We start from the raw sequence: 21750 nt of genomic DNA, 5'->3' as shown, positions 1-21750 counted from the left end.
ACCATCCCCTGCTTTCTGTCACTATAGATTAGTTTGTACTTTCTAGATTATTGTATAAATGGAATCACACAATATGTATTCTTTTATTGTCTGGCTTCTTTCACTCAGCATAATTATCTGGAGAGTCATCTGTATTGTTTTATCAGTAGTACATTTTTATTGGTAAGTAGCATTTCATTTTATGGATATATAAGACAATGTATTTAACCATTCATCTGTTGAGGGACATTGATTGTTTCATTTATTGCTATTACAAATAAAGCTGTTATAAACATTTGTATTCAAGTCCTTATAAGGACAAAATATTTTCCGTTCTCTTAAATAACTCCTAAAGGTGAAATGGCTGCATCATATGGTAGGAGTGTTTATTTTTTATTTATTTTTATTTATTTTTTTAACTTGGGTAATAAAAATCCAAGAAGGTGATCTAGACTTTTAGGAGTGCTTAATTTTTAAACAAACTGTCAAACATCTTTCCAAAATGATTAAACCATTTTGCATTCCCACCAACAATATATGAGAGTTCCAGTTCCTCCATATGGTTGCCAACATTTGGTATGGTCAACCTTCTCAATTTTAGCATTTCAATAGGCATACAGAGGATTCTCACTGTGGTTTTATCTTGTATTTTCCTAATGGCTAATATTGAACACCTTTTAAAAAGTCTTTTTTTTTTTTTGAAAGTTGTATATAATATTACTTTATTCCTGCATCTTCTCAATTGTTTCTTCCTTATATTTTTCCTTTTCCTTTCCTACTTGGCGAGATTTGGCTTTACGTTCAAGGATCTTTTTGCGGTGTTTGTCCAGCTTTAGTCTAGTGATAACCACCTTGCTGGGGTGAATGCCCACATGAGCAGTTGTACCATTAGCTTTCTCCCATTGCACTCGTTCAATGTAGATGACATATTTCTTCCTGTAAACCTGGACTACTTTGCCAATTTGCTGCCCTTTGTAATGTCCTCAAACAACCTGAATTTCATCATCCTTTTGGATGGGCATGGATCGAACATTGTACTTTTGTCTCAGCTCTTTGGAAAGAGGAAACAACATAATCTTCCTTCGAATGTGGGAAGGTACATTGAAATACCTTTTACAGTTCTTGCTCTGGTCAGAAGTCACAAAGGGATTGAACTTCATTTTGACCGCTGGCGCTCCTACGATGGCTGCAAGAGGGAAGAGCTTATTCTTTAGAGAAGTTTTAGGTGCAGTAGAAAGTATGGAGGGCCCTCATATACTGATCCCACACACACACCCTCCCCTACCACCAGCATCCCAGAGTGGCACATTTCTTGTAATCAATGAGCCTGCACTGACACATCATTATCACCCAAAGTCTATAATATACATTAGGGTTCACTTTTTAAAAAAAATCTTCACCCAAGGATATTTTTCCATCGATTTTTAGGGAGAGTAGAAGAGAGAGGGAAAGACAGAAACATCGATATAAGAGAACCACATCAATTGGTTGCCTCCTGAAGGAGTCCCGACCAGGACCAGGGCCCAAGTCAGGAGGAGCCTGCAATCAAGATACATGCCCTTGACCAGAATTGAACCTGGGACCCTTTGGTCTGCAGGCCAACACTCTATCCACTGAGCCAAACCGGCTAGGACCATTAGGGTTCACTTGATGTTATGCAATATATAATGACTAGAGGCCCAGTGCACAAAATTCGTGCACCGGTAGGGTCCCTGGGCCTGGCCAGCCATTAAGGCCAATCGGGGCCTTCAGGCTGCCAGCCGGGGCCTTCCTTATGGCTGCTGGCTGGGACCTTCCTTCGTTCGTGCCACCCCCTGATGGCCAGTGCATGTCACAGTGAGTGATCAAACTCCCGAGGACACACTTTGCATATTAGCCTTTTATATACGTAGATTTTGACATATAATTACATATATCCATCAGAATAACATTATGCAGAGCAGTTTTACTCTGCTACATCTATACAATCTCTCCCTCTCCCAACCCCTGACCTTTGTACTGTCTCCATTATTTTGCCTTTGCCAGAATGTTGTATGTAGTCTTTTCAGATTGGCTTCTTTCACTTAGTAATATGCATTTAAGTCCTTCCATGTCTTCTCTTGACTTGATCATTTCTCTTAGTGGTAATATCCTGTTGTCTGGATGTACCAGTTTTATCATCCACTTACTGAAGGGACATCTTGGTTGCTTCGAAGTTTTAGTAACTATGAATTAAGCTGCTGTAAACATCTGTGTGTAGGTTTTTGTGTAGACACGTCTTCAACTCATTTACACACACACACACACACACACACACACACACAAAGGATCATGATTGCTGGATCATATGCTAAGAGTATGTTTAGTTTTGTAAAAAAAATACAGCCAAACTGTCTTTCGAATAGGTTGTGCCATTTTTGCATTCCACTAGCAGTAAATGAGTTGCCGTTCTTCCACATTCTCACCAGCACTTGGTATTGTTAGTGTTTTGAATCTTTGCATTCTAATAGGTATGTAGTGGTATGCTTTAATCTGCAATTTCCTGATGACATATGATGTAGACCATCTTTTCACATACTTACTTGCCATCTATCTTCTTGGTGGTGAAGTGTCTGTCTTTGGCCCATTTTTAAATTGTATTATTCCTTATTGTTGCATTTTTATTTTTATTTGTATATTTTGGGTAATAGTATGCTATGGTCTGAATGTTTGTCCCCTCACACCCCCAATTCCTATGTTGAAATCTTAATCCCTAATGATGGTATTAGGAGGTGGGGCTTCTTAGAGATGATTACATCAAGAGGGTGGAGCCCTCATGATTGAGATTAGTGCCCTTTGAAGAGAGCCCCGCAGAGCTCCCTAGCCCCTTCTCCCTCAGAAGGCCCTGACCTGACCATGCTGGCACCTTAATCTGACCTCCCACCCTGCAGAACTATGAAAAATGTTTGTTTATAAGCCCCCCAGTTTATAGTATTTTTGTTAGAGCAGCCCAAACAGACTAAAACATAATTATTAGATCTTCTACAAATATTTTTTTCTGGTTTATGGCTTGTTTTCTCATTCTCTTGATGAACACTATAAGTGCTTATTTGCCATCATTACGTCTTCTTTGGTGAAGTGTATATTCAAATCTTGGTGAAAAGAACTATTAAATAAAGATCATTAGTAAAAAAAAAAAAGAAAAAAAAGAAACTAACAATTCAAAAGTAACTTTTCTCACCATAAGTAAACATAGTGTGTTTTTTGGTGTGTGTATTTTTTAAAATCCTCACGAGAGGATATTTTTTCCCATTGATTTTTAGAGACTGGAAGAGAGGGGAGAGACAGAAACATCAATGTGAGACACATCAATTGATTGCCTCCTGTATGGGCCAGGGGGCCAGGGATCGAGCCTGCAACTGAGGTATGTGCCCTTGACCAGACTCAAAACTGAGTTCTTCAGTGTTCAGGCTGACACTCTAACCACTTAGCAAAACTGGCTAGGGTGGTAAACAAGTTTTTGACATTTTTACTATGTGTTAGATGCTGGACCAGGCACTGTGTGAGATACAACTGTAACTAAGGAGGACATAAGAAACTAAACATCTAGTCTACACTAATAAAAGAGTAACATGCTAATTGACCATAACTTCGTGACGCCCACCAGCCAATCAGGAGTATGCAAATTAACCCAACAAAGATGGCAGGTTAATTTGCATATACAGGCACCAAGTGGCCAGGGGTGGGGCGTATGAGAGGGTGCAGGCCAGGCTGAGAGACCCCCCCCCCGTACACAAATTTCATGCACCGGGCCTCTAGTAGGATAATAAGACACGTGCATAAGTAAGCATAATACAAGATAAGTTGTCAAGGAAAATAATACAAATTGAAAATGTTATCAGAGCCCAATAGAAGGAGATATTCTGGTGATAATGAGAAGTCAGCAAAACTTCATGGAAAAAGTAGCTGCTGAGATAGCTCTGGACAACTAAGTATCAGAATTATGGGGGGAACATAAGGAGCAAAACACAGAGGTGGGCAAGGGCAGGTTTGGGCAATGCCTGTATAGTTCTGGCTCCTGGCCTCAGGTCTATTCTTGTCCTGACTTATTCTACCAATTTCGTCTCCTTCCTGTGCTTGGAGCACTTTACTCTCTATTGTCTCCTCCCGTTTGCCTAGCCAATTCATAATTGTGACTGGGCTTTTGCTTTCTCTGCAAAGCCTTCCCAGACCATCTTTGCCTTCAAACTTGGGCTCTGTATCACTACCTCATGGCATGCCGAAACTTCATATGCTTATCACACCTGCAGTAAGAATTACATAGATTAAGGGTTTAACATCTACCTCACTGGATTATACATTCCACGAAAATACAGGGACTTTTTTCTGTCTTGTTCACTATTGTGATTCCTGGGCCTTAGCACAATACCTGGCACATTGAAGATAATAAATTGTTGATTATGAATTCTGGTAATATACTTTGTGTACTTTCACAATGTTTCTAGCTATGGTAAATTACAGGACTTATAAGAAAGGTATATAAGCAAATTAATAGCTTAATTCATGTAGATTTCAATGATTTAAAGAAATTTCATAGAAGACATAGTATGTATGTGCTAACATATATACAAACATCTTCCTTAGTGAAGGATCGGAAAAGTAGTAATTCTACAGAACAACCAACCATAAAAGTACACAAAGGAATACTAAAATAGAAATCTCCATAATCCTCAAAGTACTTGATTTTAATAGATAGCACCTTCCATTTTATTTATTTATATTTTAAAATGTTTTTATTTATTTTTAGAGAGGAAAAGAGATAGAAACATCAATGAAAGAGAAACATCAATCAGCTACTTCCTGCACAGCCCCTACTAGAGATTAAGCCCACAACTTGGGCATGTGCCCTGACCAGGAATTGACCTCCTGGTTCATGGGTCAATGTTCAACCACTGAGCCACACCAGCTGGGCACACCTTCCATTTTAGATATTAGAGTGTCTTTATACTTTTACTTTTTTTTTAAAATAAGAGAACATATATTTATAATGTCACAGAGGAAGAAGCAATTTGTGTAAGAAATGAGCTTAAGAACAAGTTATAGAGGTAAAGGAAGGGCCCTCGGCGCTTGGGAGTGAGGAAGGTAATGGTAAAGTGCCCTGGTGGGGAAGGGAAAGGGACAGGGACAGGGACAGGGAATGATGTGGGCATGCTCCTGAGAGTACCTATAATTTTACTTTTTTAGTCACATGCAAGACTGTTTACTCAAAGTTTAAGCTAAACTCAAAATATACCCAATATTTGAATTTATTACCTAACCAATATTCACTTACTATCTTATCTTTAATTTTATTACCTAGTCAATATTCACTTAGTTTCATAAGACTTTCTAGGCCCAAATAAAAGAATTTTAACCGTGTCCATATACCCAATCTATATTAATAAAAGGGTGATATGCTAATTAGACCGGACATCTTCCGGACGTTCTTCTGGACAAAGCCACGGTGGCGGGGGCCGAGGCAGAGGTGGTTAGGAGCGATCAGGCCGGCAGGGGAGAGCAGTTAGGGGCAATGAGTCCGGCAGGGGAGAGCAGTCAGGGGCGATGAGGCCTGCAGGGGAGGGCAGTCAGGGGTGATGAGGCCTGCAGGGGAGGGCAGTTAGGGGCGATGAGGCCAGCAGGGGAGGGCAGTTAGGGGCGATCAGGCCGGCAGGCAGAGGAGGTTAGGGGCGATCAGGCAGGGAGGCAGGCGAGCGGTTAGGAGCCAGCAGTCCCGGATTGCAAGAGGGATCCTGGATTGGAGAGGGTACAGGCCGGGCTAAGGGACCCCTGCTCCTGTGCACGAATTTTGTGCACCGGGCCTCTAGTGAATATATAACTTTGCTCTCTGTAACAAGGTCACAATACTTCATTACCAGATTTATATCAATTAGAAGGGACAATATCCAAGCTGATAACTAGTTATCTCAGATTTACTGAATTGGTATTCAAGGAAATCGTTAAAATTTCTAATGTCTGAATCTAAGGTTGCCTCCTACTTCCAACTGGATTTGAATGACACACATTTTTCAATTTTATAATTAAGTATTAGAAAAATTTTATTGTGAAAACTGAAGAATATATTGAATATGCTTTGTTTTCTGAAGTCTTGACTTTCCAACTGTAAGTTACTGGCACTTAGGAAAACAACAATCACTTCAATGAAAATTAAATATATAAAGCCTATGTTTAAAACATGGCCTTTATTAATACTGCCCACTGAGCTCTATTTTTATTTTACATTGAAATACTTCTGCTTTGCAAAGAAAAGACAGAGAAGTGCATTTTACAAGAGTACTTTTTTGTTTTTAATTCTCTGTGAAAATGGAAGGAATCTGAATCACAAGTTCACAATGCGGTAAAATGAAATTAAGAAACAATGATTTTAGTAATGCTATGCCATCACTAGTGTTTGGCTCTGACTTGGTTGGTGTAAATCAGATCCTGATATACAGTCTAGAGCATCTAGGTTATTACTCTACAGCATATTAAACACAGAAAGGAAGTTAAAAAAAACAAACCCTTTCAATGTACAAACATGAATTTAAAAACTGATTTTAAAAAATCACGTTTTTACATAATGTATATGGCAAAACTGCTTTAAATACACGATTTTGGAAGAATTATTTACAAAATGTATCAGTCTGTGGAACAATTCACAGACATAGCATACATAATTGCTTTACTTGGTTGTTGCATCTCAACTTTGGGAGATATAAATTCATTCGGCAGTATAGCAAACATAAAAACTGTGACAAAGTATCTTAAGGGCAACCAAAAATTTGATCCTCAAAACAGTTTAAATACTAGGACTGCCAAAGTGTCTAAAAGAGGATGTATTTAATGATCCAGATGCCCATTCATAGATCATACTGTTTGAAGGACTGAGACAGACTCCCTTCAATACAAGCAGAGCTGCTGGTGCAGCATCCTGTAAGAGGGACAGCTGAGAGCTATTGTCATCCAAAGAGTGAATTAACCTAGAATTTTCTTTTTTTCAATTTTATTAATATTTTAAAAAATACATAAAAATACAACATCCAATGTCTGAATAAATATATTTAACAAGTTGCAAGATAATACCTTATTTTACACAAAAATTTCAGCTTTAGAAATCTTGTTAAATAACTTCATTGTTGTTATATATTTCATTTTTGTCTTTTTGTAACAAAATAAAAACTCTGAAATTACATAGAAAAAAGACAAAATATTTTTGTCAAGGGATAAGATAGTCCACTGAAAACTTATTCACAATTCCACTGTAAACATTAATAAACATTAAAATATTTGCATAATTGTGTGCTCAAAAATACTATAAAAAGTGGAAGACTTATTACAACTGTAGTTTTCAGTCAACTACACTTCCTTTCACAATTTATTTTGTCCCATTTACACTTTAAACCTGGGCACACTGCTGAACATATACTTTGGCAGTTCTACATAGCAAGTGCTTCCACAAAAATAAAAAAGAACAACAACAACGACAATAAAAAACAAAAACACACAACATAAACCCCCTACTCACCAAGTGTTCAGTCCACCTTAGTGAAAGTGCAGCAGTAACTATTCAGCTGGATAATGTTTTGATGTTTATCATGTGCACTTGCCTGTCTATGATTTCTATAACACCTGAAAGCTTTATTATACAAATTCATATTTGCTAAGTGCCCTTTTTCTATCTTCACAAAAAATGAAAAAAAAAAAGGAAGAAAAATTATAACAAATACATCAGGCTTCCTAAATTTCAGTTATTAATCAGCTTATTTTTTGCAACAGAAAAAAGATAAGAAGGGAATAGATACCATCCAGCCTGGAAGGGTCGACAGGATATACTTAGCAATGTCAAGCCAGTTGAGTGCTTTCTGTGGTTGTATTTCAGAGTTTTGGGATTTATGTCCATGGCAGCAAACTGCTGGGAAGGCAGAGAAAACGAGTATCACCTGCATTCTACAGCAAGTACATTTTGTGGGGGAGATGATGATGAGGGACTCATTCCAGTGTCTGATGAAGCAGATGACATGGAGGCTCCTGCGTGAGACACTGTGGAATTAAAAGAACTATATTAGACTCAAAAACTATCATGCAAAGATGGCCAGTCACTGGCAAGTTAGGAATTAACATTATTCTCTTCAGTTGTAGTCTTCTTAGATGCTGCATGTAGGAATAAACTGTCAGCTCAAATGAGTAAACTTTTTGGCTCAAATGAGTAGAATCAGTCTCTGGTCAGTAAAGTAATTCAGATTTAAAAAAAAAAAAGCAACATAAATTTTTAAATATTAAAAAGACAAACTCTTATTTTATTTTATTTATTTATTTATTAAATATATTTTATTGATTTTTTACAGAGAGGAAGGGAGAGGGATAGAGAGTTAGAAACATCGATGAGAGAGAAACATCGATCAGCTGCCTCCTGCACACCCCCTATTGGGGATGTGCCCGCAACCAAGGAACATCCCTTGACTGGAATCGAACCTGGGACCCTTCAGTCCCCAGGCCAACGCTCTATCCACTGAGCCAAACTGGTTAGGGCTCTCTTTTATTTTAAAGCCTAAGAATCCCAGGCCCTCGTTTCTTTATTTATTGATTTTTAGAGAGAGAGAGAAAGGGGGGAAGAGAAAAAGAAACATTGATTTGTTGTTTCACTTTTTTTATGCACTCATTGGTTGCTTCTTATATGTGCCCTGACCTGAAATTGAACCCGAAACCTTGGCAAATCTGGATGATGCTCTAACCAACTGAGCTGCCCATCGAGGGCCTGAAACTCTTAAACTCCCATTTAAAGGTCCCTAGGAGGAATTCACCCTGCATCCTGTATGCCCTCTACTAGGGATCGAACCCGAAACCTGGGCATGTGCCCCGACAGGGAATCAAATCGTAAACCTCCTGGTTCATAGGTTCATGCTCAACCACTGAGCCATGCCAGTTGGGTCAATTGTTCCTACTTTATTGAACATCCTATATAATAAGAGAGGAATATGCTAATTATCTGTTACACCCTGAGGCTTAATGACCAACAGCGTAATGACCTGATCACGGATCTGCAGGAGGGGGCAGGGCAGCAAGTTATGAGGGGGAGGCAGGGGGAACTACAGGAGGGCGGCAGCGACCTTCTGGCGCATGGATTCGTGTGCTAGTTTTTCAATGTTTCAATTGTTGTTTAAGTATGTCTCTCAGAGTGTGTGTACTACCAATATAACATTAACTCATTACTACAAATTTTAACATGTATGATAGAAGTCTCACTTCAACTACAAAAAACTAAGAGAACAGAACAGGGAAGGAGAATCTTTGCAATTGTCTGAAACTTTTATCACCTTTAGGAAACTCAAAAGTGTTGAGGGTTCTCTGAAGAAATTTCAATTTAACTTGTCCTTTCCTTCTTTTTGTGTTTACAGTATTTAAAGAAAAGACAAAACATGGAAATCATTTCCCTTTTATCTCAACCATATCCCTTTCCATTTGCTCCATCATATTTCCAGGAATTAAAAACTGTTGCAGTTGCACTGGGAATAGAACGATTCATGACCACATATGACACAAGTCATTCTGTCAGTAATTCATCCTTTAACTCTCTGCCATAGGCAACGAAATCCTCTCAGTGCAGGTCATTTACCTTTTATTTGTTTTTTAAAGAAACAGCCCTCCGAGAACCCGCCTCTCCTGTCCCATCGTGCTCCTGGAGTAGTTGCTTTCTAGGGCTGCTATGCAATGGTCAGCCTAGTGCTTTCCTTCACCATCCTGAGATTTTCCTTCCTGTTTCTCTATGTGGAATTCCATGTTTGCTGGATCTCACGTTGTCTTCTTAGCTTGGTTTCTAGTTTCCAGTGCTACCATTAAGAAACCTCATGCCATTCTGAGACCCATTTTTTTTTTTTGTATGTGCCTTTATATGGTAAACTTTTGGAATCTTCTCTTTATCCATAGGGTTCTGAAATTTCATAATGTGCTTTGGTGTAATTTTTCTCTCCTATTCTTCACAGAGGTCACAGTGAGTCCTGTCAATCATCTATCTCATATCCTTCAATTCTGGAAATCTTTCTTATAATACTGCTTTGATGACAACTTCATCCTATGTTTATTCAGTACTTTTTCTAGAAATCCTATGATTCAGAATACTTCTGATTCTCTCCTATTGTCTTTTTGACCTTCTACTGGGAGTTTTTAGCTTTGCTATCTATCCATTCTATTACATCTTTTTACAAATTCCTGCTATCATATTTTTAAAAATATTTTTATTCATTTCAGAGAGAAAAGGAGAGGGAGAGATAGATAGAAACATCAATGATGAGAGAGAATCATTGATTGGCTGCCTCCTGCACACCCCACACTGGGGAGCAAGCCTGCAACCTGGGCATGTGCCTTACCAGGTCTCAAACCATGACCTCCAGGTTCATAGGTCGACACTCAACCACTGAGCCATGCTAGCTGGGCTCTGCTCTCATATTTTTAATTTTAACAGATTCATCTTGTTCTCTGAATTTTATTAAAATTGTATTCTTCTTTTGAGACTGCCATATCTTTCCTATATCTCTGGATATTATTTATAGTTTGGTGTCTTTATGTGGTACATTGTCTATTTTTTTCCAAGTTCCTTTTTCCCCCCCTTTTCTACTTTGGCTTCTGTCTTCATGTATGTAGAGGCTTTCCTATCTGATATTATGGCTTCCATATTTGAGAGAGGGACATTAAAAAGCTAACCAGAAGCTGTGCATGCATAAGTAGGTAGGACTTTTCAGTGGTGGGCACTGCACATGTAATTATTGGCAAGGATCTTGCTTTTTGATTCAGGAACCTCCAAATGTTGGTATCTATGTTAGACCATTTCTCTTGAGTTGTCCAGTTTCTCCAGAGGTTTCCTTCTATCTTGTCCCAGAAATGAGCATACACTTGGTTGATGGCTCTCAGGGAGCCAATAGGCTAAGATCTCCGGTTGGAAAGAGGATAGGAGTCTCACCATTCAGTTCTGCAAACTTTTACTCATGATCATATTTTTGGTTTAGCACTTCGCTCTCACCTTCACCTATGACTGATATCCCTGAGTATACAAGCTTATTGAGCCCCTTCACCCACCTTATTTTCTGACAGTGCTGTGGGAAAAGGTAGTATGCTGCACAGGGTCAGACAAAAGGATCTAATTTTTCCTTCCATTTTCAACCAAACTCCATTTTTCAGCCTCACCCCATATCCCTGCCTTTATAGCTTTTCTGGGGTGCTGTGGTATTAACTGGCTTGTTTTGTCCTACTGCAAGAATAAACAAGCTTAGGTTTTAGTATTCCCTTATCTGCTAGGACAGTTAAGTAGTTTATCTGCTCCTAAGCTTCCAAAAGATAGGCTGTTGACATTTCTTATCAGTCACACTCTGCTGTGCCATTCTCTTGTCCTTGTGGGTATAAGGCTTTTGATTTTCTTTACTGTTATTTTAGTTGGGATTTGGGATAGAGTAGATATGAACATGTCAATATTTAATTAGAAATTAATCCTATACTTTTTATTTATTAAAATTTTTAAAAATATATATTTTTTTATTGATTTCAGAGAGGAAAGGAAAGGGAGAGATAGAAACATCAATGATGAGAGAGAATCACCGATCAGATGCCTCCTGCACGCCCCCAACTGGGGATCAAGCCCCCAACCCGGGTGTGTGCCCTTGACTGGAATTGAACCTGGAACCCTTCAGTTCACAGGCCAACGCTCTATCCAATGAGCCAAACTGGCTAGTGCAATCCTATACTTAAAAAAAAAAAAATCCTCACCTGAGGATATGTTTTGTTGGCTTTTAAAAATTAACTTCAGAGAGGGAGAAAGGGAGAGAGAGGGAGAGAAAAAGAGAGAAATGGGAAGAGGAAAAGGGAAGGAGGGAGGGAGGAAGGTGAAAGAGAGTGAGATAAAAGAAAGAAACATTGACCAGTTGCCTCCAGTATATGCATCCCAACCAGGACCAAGCTGGCAACGTAGGTATGTACCCTTCAACCTTTTTGATATATGAAATAACGCTCCAACCAACTGAGCCACTGGGCCAGGGCAATCCTACATATTTTTAAGGTCTAGGTCAGACACTATTCTCTCCCCATGACTACTCTAAAGTAATTTCTCCTTCTACCAACTCGTGTACTTGTTATCACTCTTGGGTCCCTCATCATACACTGTCCCACTAGACCAGTGATGGGCAACCTTTTGAGCTTGGTGTGTCAAACTTCGCCAAAAAACTGAGCATAACTCGGGTAGTGTGTCACTTTGAGGAGAAAACATTAATGTTTCATCCTCAGGAGCAGCAAATGTTTCATCCTCGGCATGCGGCCACCTCAGTGGCCGCGTGTCATCAGAAATGGCTACGCGTGTCAGTGCTGACACGTGTGTCATAGGTTCGCCATCACTGCACTAGACATTAGTATCTTTTAGATCAAAGTCTGGATCTCATTCATCTCCGTACTTCTACTACCTAGAAGAGCGCCTGGCACATGGTATGTATGCATTAACCTTTTGCACTCGGATGTCGAGTGTGACTCGACACGGTTAGCATTAGAATAAAGGAATCCAGAGAAAAGCAAGCGAGTGCAAAGGGTTAATGTTGTTCACCTGAATTATCTTATACTAGAGGCCTGGTGCACAAAATTCATGCACAGGGGTTGGGGGAGGGGGTCCCCTCAGCCCAGCCTGCACCCTTTCCAATCCAGGACCCCTTGGGGGATGTCCAACTGCCGGTTTAGGCCCGATCCTGGGGTTTGGGCCTAAACCAGCATTTGGACATACCTCTCACAATCCCGGACCACTGGCTCCTAACTGCTCACCTGCCTGCCTGATCACCCCTAACTGCCCCCCCACCAGCCTAGTAACCTCCAACTGCCCCCCCACTGCCGGCCTGGTTACCCCTAACTGGCCCCCCCTGCCGGCCTGGTCACCCCTCACTGCCCCTCTCTGCCGACCTGGTCACCCCTCACTGTCCCCCTCTGCTGGCCTGGTCGCCCCTCACTGACCCCCCTCTGCCGACCTGGTCACCCCTCACTGTCCCCCTCTGCTGGCCTGGTCGCCCCTCACTGACCCCCCTGCCAACCTGGTTGCCTCACGCAGCCTGCTGCTTGGTCGTTTGGTCGCCCCTCGCTGACCCCCCTGCCGGCCTGGTCGCCCCACGCAGCCTGTTCGGTTATCCGTTTGGTTGCGATGGTCGCTTAGGCTTTTATATATATTTATATATATATATATAGTAGTTGCTTAGGAAATGACTTATGATCCCAACAATCTGGTGAACCTCATAATAACAAATACAGTACCTATTAACAGGCAGCCAGTAAAATGTTGAGCAAAAAGTGAATTCCAAGCAAGTCAACTCTTGAGAACCCATCACATTTAGTAAAATCACACATTTTGTAAAACAGTTCATGGTCTCTTTCAAGAGTCTCATTCTGATTAATTCAGTTGTTGACTCATTTCAACAGCAACAAAGAAGAAAATACTAAGAATCTAAAAACAACAATTAATAAATGTATACTATATTCAAGGAGTGACAAACCTGTATCTGCTAAGATGATAGGCTATATATTAAAAAGTAGAGGAAAGAAAAATTATAATTAAATTACCTTCTCTGTCTTTCTTTTTTAATCTTTTTCTCCTCCTGTCGATGGTTGCAACTTCAGACTTTAAAGACATGTAGTATTTTCTGATTTCCTGTAGTTTTTCTTGGAGAAAAGAGATTCTCTCTGTACTGTTCATATTATCTAATTCATCTAAGAGGGAAAAAAGTTAATTAGAATTTAAAAATAATTTTTTCAGGAAAAATATGGCAATTCTATCAGAAGTCCAACTTATAAATCATCAAAAGCTTTAGTTTATTAAAACTTATATTATGCTAGTAAGTCTCTATAAACAGGGATGACATTAATTTCAGGAATAAGATTTCTTTATGTAGCCCAATATTTCTATACTAAACATTACTTGATATTTTAAATGATAAAAAAAAGGTAAGAAAACATCAACACACAGCTGATCTATAATTGTAGTTATTTACCCAAATAGCTTCTTTATGTTGATGGCTTTATCATTTACTAGTTATTTCCATACTAGAAAGGGTGATTATTTCATCAATTCATATAAATCAGACATGTCTTATTTCCTAACTGGAGATTTTCCTCCAGTGAAGATTTAACAAGTTAGTATTATGAAATGACATGGATTTGTATTTAAGATAACAAATGATGATTACTGATAAGACAGTATTTGGAAACTGAAATAAATGAATTTGCTCATCCTTTATCCCTCATTTTGACATTTCAAGGTATATACCACTTTACAATATACATTCAAGTTTTTTATAAGCTTCTTACTGAGTTGAAAGCTCCACTTATATGTCCTAGGGGACGAATTCAGATGTTTTTCTCTGTGTTTATCTTTTTCTCCATCTTTGATGTGAGGGGATATTCTTGCAGGAGATCGTGCAAGCTTCTGTGGCTTAGATACACCAAGATGCTTTACTGGGGTACATTTACTTGAATTGTCTAGGACAGGAAGATCTTCACTATCACTACTTTGTCCTATAATAACAACAGAAAATTGACTCAGATTAGAAAATATATAAATCTCAAATATCAATATGCAACAGAACCAGCAATTACACTTTTTGGTATCCTACAGAAATAAGTGCACAATGTGCAAAGTTTTTAACAGAAAAAAAAAAAAGGAAAATCTAAATGCTTACCTATAGGAAAATGGTTAAAAATAATATACTATTGAATACTTTGCTAAAGTTGTTGAACAAGAATGAACTAGAGATCTAGTTTGGCTCAGTGGATAGAGCGTTGGCCTGCGGATTGAAGGGTCCCGGGTTTGATTCTAGTCAAGGGCACCTGCCTGGATTGCAGGCTCAACCCCCCAGTAGGGGGCATGCAGGAGGCAGCCAATCAATGATTCTCTCTCATCATTGATATTTCTCTCTCTCCCTTTCTAAAATCAATAAAAAGGACCTACTGAAACTATATATATAAAAAAGCACAAAGAAAGATCTTTTTAAAAAAACATATTTTTTAAAATTTATTTTAGGGAGGGAGAGGGAGAGAGAGAAAAAAACATCAATGATGAGAGAGAATCATTGATCGGCTGCCTCCTATACGCCCCCTACTGGGGATCGAGCCTGCAACCCAAGCAGGTGCCCTTGACTGGAATCGAACCTGGGACCCTTCAGTCCGAAGGCTGACGCTCTAGCCAAACCTGTAGGGCAAGAAAGATCCTGATGTACACACAGTCTTTATCTTTAACATATGTATAATAAAATGTGAGCAGATATTTATTTAAAACTCTACATCCCTCCTCACCTAATCTGTATTAGAGATGCTTTTGGTTTTCACTTAATAACAAATTAGAATTGCCTCTCAATTTTATGTTTCTAAAGCTCTATACCCTACTTCTACCCTATTCTCTCTCAAAAGCAAACCTTGCTTTCAACTGAAAAGGCAATTTCCCAGCCCCTCCCCTACCTGTATCTGTCCTTGCTGCCCATTTGTTGGCCTCAAAACAAGGAAACCGTTTCTGGGCAAACTAATCTCTTTAGCTGTACTCTTAAGTTGCACTCGGATGTCGAGTGTGACGACACGGTTAGCATTAGAATAAAGGAATCGAGAAAAAAGCAAGCGAGTGCAAAGGGTTAAAACCATCTACTTCCAGCTCCTCTGAAATTCCCAATGTCAATTCACAATCTTAATTTAACTTCAATTTTTCTGTCTACCAACATGCTTAGATGTTTCCTACCCTTAGAGAGGGAGGGGAGAGAAAAACCTTTCCCTTTCATCAGCACTTCTTTCCTTCTCTTTAAGGTCAAATTTCTTCAAAGAAATTCTCTGTTACCTTGATTTACACACCTTCTGATCACATCACTGTGCTATTATTAGAGTCCCAAACACTTATGATGGCCAGATTCAATGACTATATATTTTAATCTTATTGAATATTCTACAGCATTTGGAACGCCTTTCTTATTCAAACCCACTAGTTTATTGATTTTCATTTATCTTCGATCAGTTTCTACTCCACTCTTCCTGGCTGTCCCATATAAAGAGATATCCTACATAATTATACTCTTGGTCCTTTTTCTTCTTTTTTTTTTTCAATCACAGTTTACATTCAATATTACTTTGCATCAGTTTCAAGTATACAGCATAATGGTTAGACAATCATATACATTACACAGTGTTCCCCCTGATATTTACAGTACCCACCTGGCACCACACAGGTACTACAATATTAATGACTACATTTCCTATGCTGTACTTTTTCTCATTTTATTCTCCCATAGCAATCTCACTGGCTTGCACTCCTTTGACAACTATCTTCTAAAAACAGACTTTCTTCTAAGCTCAAGGCCCCAATTTTCCTAATACTGGGTACCTCAAACTCAACAATCCCTAAATTACTCTTCCAACAACCTGGTGATATTCCTGTGTTCAATGTGTTAACTAATTTCTCATAACGAATAACTGAGTTGTAGTGATTCTGTTTCCTTCCTTCACTGCCTTAGTTAAGCCAAAGATTCTTTCCAAAAAGTAAAACTCATCCATCTCCTTTCCTCCTTTTCAATCTTTTTAACTTTTTATTTTGATACCATTTTCAACCTTACAAAAAAGTTATAAGGACAGCTGCCAAAAAAATGTTTTTCTGACCCATTTAAAAATTGCCCTATCATACTTAAGTATTTTAGTGCTTATTTCTTTAAAAACAAGAACATTTTCCTATGTATATGCATGGACAAATTACACCAAATCTTAGATTAAATCTTAGGTTAAACAAATGTTTAGTATCTCACGAGGTATCTGAGGGTCAGACTCTGAGAGCAGCTTGGCTGTGTGGTCTGGACCAGGAGATCTGATAAGGTTGCAGTCAAGCTTTTAGCTGAGGCTGTGGTGCTTGAAGACTTGACTGGAGCTCGAGGATATGCTTTCCAGGTGATTCATGTAGTGGCTGTTGTCAGAAGGCCTCAGTTTCTTGCTTGCTGTTGGCAGGATATGTTCAGTTCCTTACAACCTGGGCTTCTTCATAGACGGACTATTTGAGTATCCTCACAGTGTGACAGCTAACTTCTCCCAGAGAAAGTGATCCAAGGGAGAACAAGGAGGAATTTGTGGTGCCTTTTATGACTTATTCTCCAGAGCTGTAGTCTATCACTTCCACTTTGTTAGAAGTGAGTCACTAAATTCAGCCCACACTCTAGGGGAGAGAATTAGCTTTGTCTCTTGAAGAGAAGAGTATCAACAAATTTGTGGATATGTTTTGAAAACCACCACACTCCTACGGAACCATAATTCAACCATCAAAATCAGGAAATTAACACAAATATATTGCTATCGTCTAATCCTCCGGTCCATACAAGTTTCTCTACTTGACCCAGTCATGTCCTTTTATAGCAATAGGGTCCAGGTGAGAATCACATATTGCATTTAGCTGTCACATCTCATAAGTCTCCTTCAATCTGCAACAATTCTTCTTTGATTTTCATGACCTTGACAATTTTAGAAGTTATTTTATAGAATATCCTGCAGTTTGAATTTGTTGATCGTTTCTCATGATTACATTCAGGTTATGCATCTTTGAGAGGAAATCACAGATGTGCTGCTATGTTCTTCTTACTACATTGTGTCAGATGGTACATAGTTTCAATTTGTCCCATTGTTGGTGGTGCTCACTTTGATCATCTAACTAAGGTGGTGCCCACCAGTTTTATCCACTATAAAGTTGCTCATTTTCCCTTTGTAATTCCTGCTACCTTTCTAGTCTCATTTCCCATCTCTCTTTCTCTATACTCTAGTCCTGTATTGTCCAGCCACATAAAGGCTACTGAGCACCTGAAATGCCTTATATAAATTATATGCTCTTTCTTTGGCACATGTATCTAGTATAACCTAGAGCAGTGGCTGGCAAACTCATTAGTCAACAGAGCCACATATCAACAGTACAACGATTGAAATTTCTTTTGAGAGCCAAATTTTTTAAACTTAAACTTCTTCTAAAGCCACTTCTTCAAAATAGACTCGCCCAGGCTGTGGTATTTTGTGGAAGAGCCACACTCAAGGGGCCAAAGAGCCGCATGTGGCTCGCGAGCCGCAGTTTGCCGACCACGGACCTAGAGTATCTCTTTCAGACTTGTATGAAGGCAGGTTTTGAAGGTAAAACTTTAATTTGTCAAAATCAACCATGTTTATTTCTACTATATTCTACGAATTAATTTTATTCCTTATTGTACAGAAGTCTGTTTTTCATGTTATCTATTCATATGAACTAATTTTCTTTTTTTTATTTCCTCATGTTTTAAAATTACCAAACCATTTAGCAATTAGCTTTTCTAGATATAAAAAAAAACATCCCATTCAGAAATGTAAACTTAATCTGCTTGTACCACTATAGCAAATGTTTTTCTTTTATTCAAGTTTCCCAAATATGTTCCTCTAATATTAAACTGCTTTACATAAAAAATACAAGTAGGCATAATAAATTATCACAGCAATTTTAGTTCTAAATAAAATTGACAAGCACCTCAGATTAAAAATGAATGGGAAAATTGCTATTTTAGAATACAATAAACCAAATTTATTTTTAAATTGACACAAATGATCAAGCCAACGAACTGCTGAAAATATTAATACTGTACAAGCCAGCATTGAAAAGCACCAACCTGTTCCATTCTTTTCATTTTTGGCTACAGCACTCGTTCGCTTTGGGGTACGTTTTTGCTTTTTTGCTAGTAATCCGCTATTTCCCTCACTTGGTCTTTTCTGACCTGAAAAAAAGGGAGAGACATCTTGAAAAGTCAATAGCAAGTATATTTATTCACTTGTACAAATGAATTTATATATATATTTATTTTATATATTAGTTAAAAATAACAACATGTATATAAATTTCATACATTTATAAAAAGGGTGGGGGAAAGGGAATGGACAGAGTAAGGAAGGACAGAAGAAAGGAAAGGAAGGGAGGGAGGGAGGAACGAACATATTTTACACATCCAGAGTTCCTAAACTCTTAATTTACTAATACTTGGTTTTAATATAAAGGCTGATTTTCTCCCTGTAAAGTCCTTACCCTTCTCTCTGCTCTCTCTTTCTTGAACAATTATACTACAGGTACCAGAGGCGATGCTGTCTTCAAATCCATTTGCCGATTCCCTCTCACAGAGGGCTTCTTGGGATTCTTCAGCAATACTATCCACTTCTATGGTTATGTCACTCTCACTTTTTATACTTCGAGACTCATCTTGACTGAGAGTAAGTGGTGAAGCTACTGAAAAGTTATGCTGTACTACAGGAGGTAGGGCGGATGGAATAGAAACCAGAGAGTTAGACTCAGAGCTTTCAACTACTACATCCTCAATACTGGTCTTGTCCTTTTCATCCAGATCATCCAAATCGACTTCATGGCAAACCAAGGTTTCGGGCCCAATCAGAGGCATTGTATCCTCTTCCTCTTTCAGTGGAGTATTTACAGTTTCTTCAGCTGGACTATCAAATTTCTCACTAGTCAATTCCTGAATGCCTTGGTTTGACTCTGCTATCAATGACGGCATTCCTTCATTTTCTATTTCAAAGTGTTGTTCAAAATTTAAGTTTTTCATTCCCTCAGATGCAACACTATCACTGGTCCTTTCTTGAGATATGCTATTTGTCATTTCCATTCCGTTCTCAATTCTTGTTTTTTTCTCTGGTGATGAATGTCCCAGTATTTTCCGTTTCAACTTTTTTTCTTTTGCACATTGGTCAATTTCATCTTCAGTAGCAGAAGAAAAGTTTTTACTGTCTAGTGAAGGAAATTCTAGACTGTGAGTTTCTATATGAGGTTCATTTCCTGCTTCATCTTGACTAAATGACGAAATCTTTATAATTTCTAAAGAAAGATCTTTTGTCTTGCTTCGTCTTCCTTTTCCTTTAGGGGACTTTTCTGCCTCTTTCTTTACTTCTTCTGTTTGTTCCAATTTATTTCCAAAAATCTGTACTATTTGTTCATTCTCTCCAATATCTAATTTCAAAGTCTCAAAAGGCTGCATTTGAGTCCTATCGTTTTCCTTTAATACATGTGCAGCAATCTTTGGATTTTCTTCATCTAGTTTATCATCATTTAAATTTTCATTTTTTTCTAGTTCTTCTTTAATATCAGGAGAAAGTTCTTCATTCATCAAATTCTTTTCTAAAAGGTCTTCTGTTTCACTATCAGATGAACAAGAGTCTGCAAGAGGAAATATTAGAAAAGTTTCTATTTTAATTACCAATGTAATCCTATCCAATAAAAGAATAATATGCAAATTGATCATCACTTCAACACACAAGATGGCTGCCCCCATGTGGTCAAGGATCCTGCCCCCATGTGGACATAAGATGGCCACCACAAGATGGCCAGCAGGGGAGGGCAGTTGTGAGGGATCAGGCCTGCAAGGGAGGGCAGTTGTGGGAGATCAGGTCAGCAGAGGAGGGCAGTTAGGGGTGACCAGGCCGGCAGAGGAGGGAAGTTGGGAGTGACCGGGCCTGCAGGGAAGGGCAGTTAGGGGGGACCCAGGCCTTCAGGGGAGAGCAGTTGGGGGAGACCAAGCCTGCAGGAGAGGGCAGTTAGGGGTGACAAGGCCTGCAGGGGAGGGCAGTTAGGGGTGACCAGGCCAGTAGGGGAGGGCACTTAGGGGCGACCAGGCCTGCAGGGGAGGGCAGTTAGGGGCAAATAGGCTGGCAGGGGAGTGGTTAGGGGGTGATCAGGCTGGCAGGCAGAAGCGGTTAGGGGCAATCAGGATGCAGGCAGGCGAGCAGTTGGGAACCAGCAGTCCTGGATTGTGAGAGGGATGTCCCAGATTGGAGAGCGTGCAGGCTGGGCTGAGGGACACCCCCCCGCCCCGTGCACAAATTTCGTGCACCGGGCTTCTAGTTTTTAAATAAAAATTCTGCCAAAGACAAAAAAAAAACAAAAAAAACCACACACCTTCATCATGTACCTCTGAATACCTTCCTACAGAAATTTCTGATATAAAATAAATCATACACTTGTGCCAAAAATGTGTGTGGAGGAGGGTTTCAAGTTAAACTCCATGTAAAAATACATTACATAGAAAACATTACTATCTTAATTCTGTAAAAGAGCTATTTGCAATTTGTACTAGTATCATGCTTAGGCTATGATACTCCTTAGAAAATTCAAAGAACTAACACTGAGATACAAAGTGATAAAGTGGTTTGATCTGAGATCTAGTGTAGGTAGTGATTAATAAATGTGATGGCCATTTTATGGCCTTAGGAATCTGACATTCTACTAAAAATAATTCTGGAAAGAAAGATATACAAAATGAGCAATGTGAATTCTCAAAACTTAAGTACTATTTTGATTAAGAGACAAAGAAATTATTCTAAGTCAGATAATTTTTAAAATAGTTTTAAGACTGTGTAGGACAGTGGTTGGCAAACCGCGGCTCGTGAGCCACATGCGGCTCGCAAGCCGCAGTTTGCCGCTCTGTTGACTAATGAGTTTGCCGACCACTGGTATAGGAGCTGTAAAATATAAAAATTCTGTCCACATGGTGTTTATATTGTAAAGAAGATCAAAAAGGCAAATTTAAATGTATGTTGTAAATAAAAAGATACCTAGTTTTATTTTGTAGTTTTACCATATACAGAATTTAGAATTCATTTGTTCTCATGTTAAAATATATTATACATTATAGACTCACAGTGTGGCTTCATGGTTAGTGCGTCGGCCACATTATGAAGGGTTGCAGGTTGGATTCCTAGTCATGGGCACATACCTGGGTTGCAGATTCAATCCCCAAC

At 38.9% G+C, this 21750-nt stretch overlaps 1 protein-coding gene and 1 pseudogene across 3 annotated transcripts in view; both read right to left on the bottom strand.

The window, feature by feature from the left end:
- Positions 1-701: 701 nt before the first annotated feature.
- On the bottom strand, positions 702-1175 carry LOC307098604 (large ribosomal subunit protein uL24-like; annotated as a pseudogene). Its single transcript has one exon. The product of its transcript is annotated as a large ribosomal subunit protein uL24-like (transcript).
- A 4592-nt stretch (positions 1176-5767) lies between these two features.
- The window catches only part of ARID4A (AT-rich interaction domain 4A), a 62871-nt gene continuing 46888 nt past the window's right edge, over positions 5768-21750 (bottom strand). The window contains exons 20-24 of one of the 2 annotated variants that reach the window (XM_079768909.1): positions 19034-20170; positions 18624-18728; positions 14293-14499; positions 13549-13695; positions 5768-8013 (exon numbers count right to left, since the gene is read on the bottom strand). In XM_079768909.1, coding sequence (XP_079625035.1) covers positions 7910-8013; positions 13549-13695; positions 14293-14499; positions 18624-18728; positions 19034-20170 — 1700 coding nt within the window. In that variant the 3' untranslated portion in view covers positions 5768-7909. The remainder of the gene's footprint in view (positions 8014-13548; positions 13696-14292; positions 14500-18623; positions 18729-19033; positions 20171-21750) is intronic. The other variant, XM_079768908.1, reaches the window with a different exon arrangement.

Source organism: Cnephaeus nilssonii (assembly GCF_951640355.1).
Source record: "Cnephaeus nilssonii genome assembly, chromosome: 4".
NCBI lineage: Eukaryota > Metazoa > Chordata > Mammalia > Chiroptera > Vespertilionidae > Cnephaeus > Cnephaeus nilssonii.
This window is presented reverse-complemented; position numbering and strand designations above follow the sequence as displayed.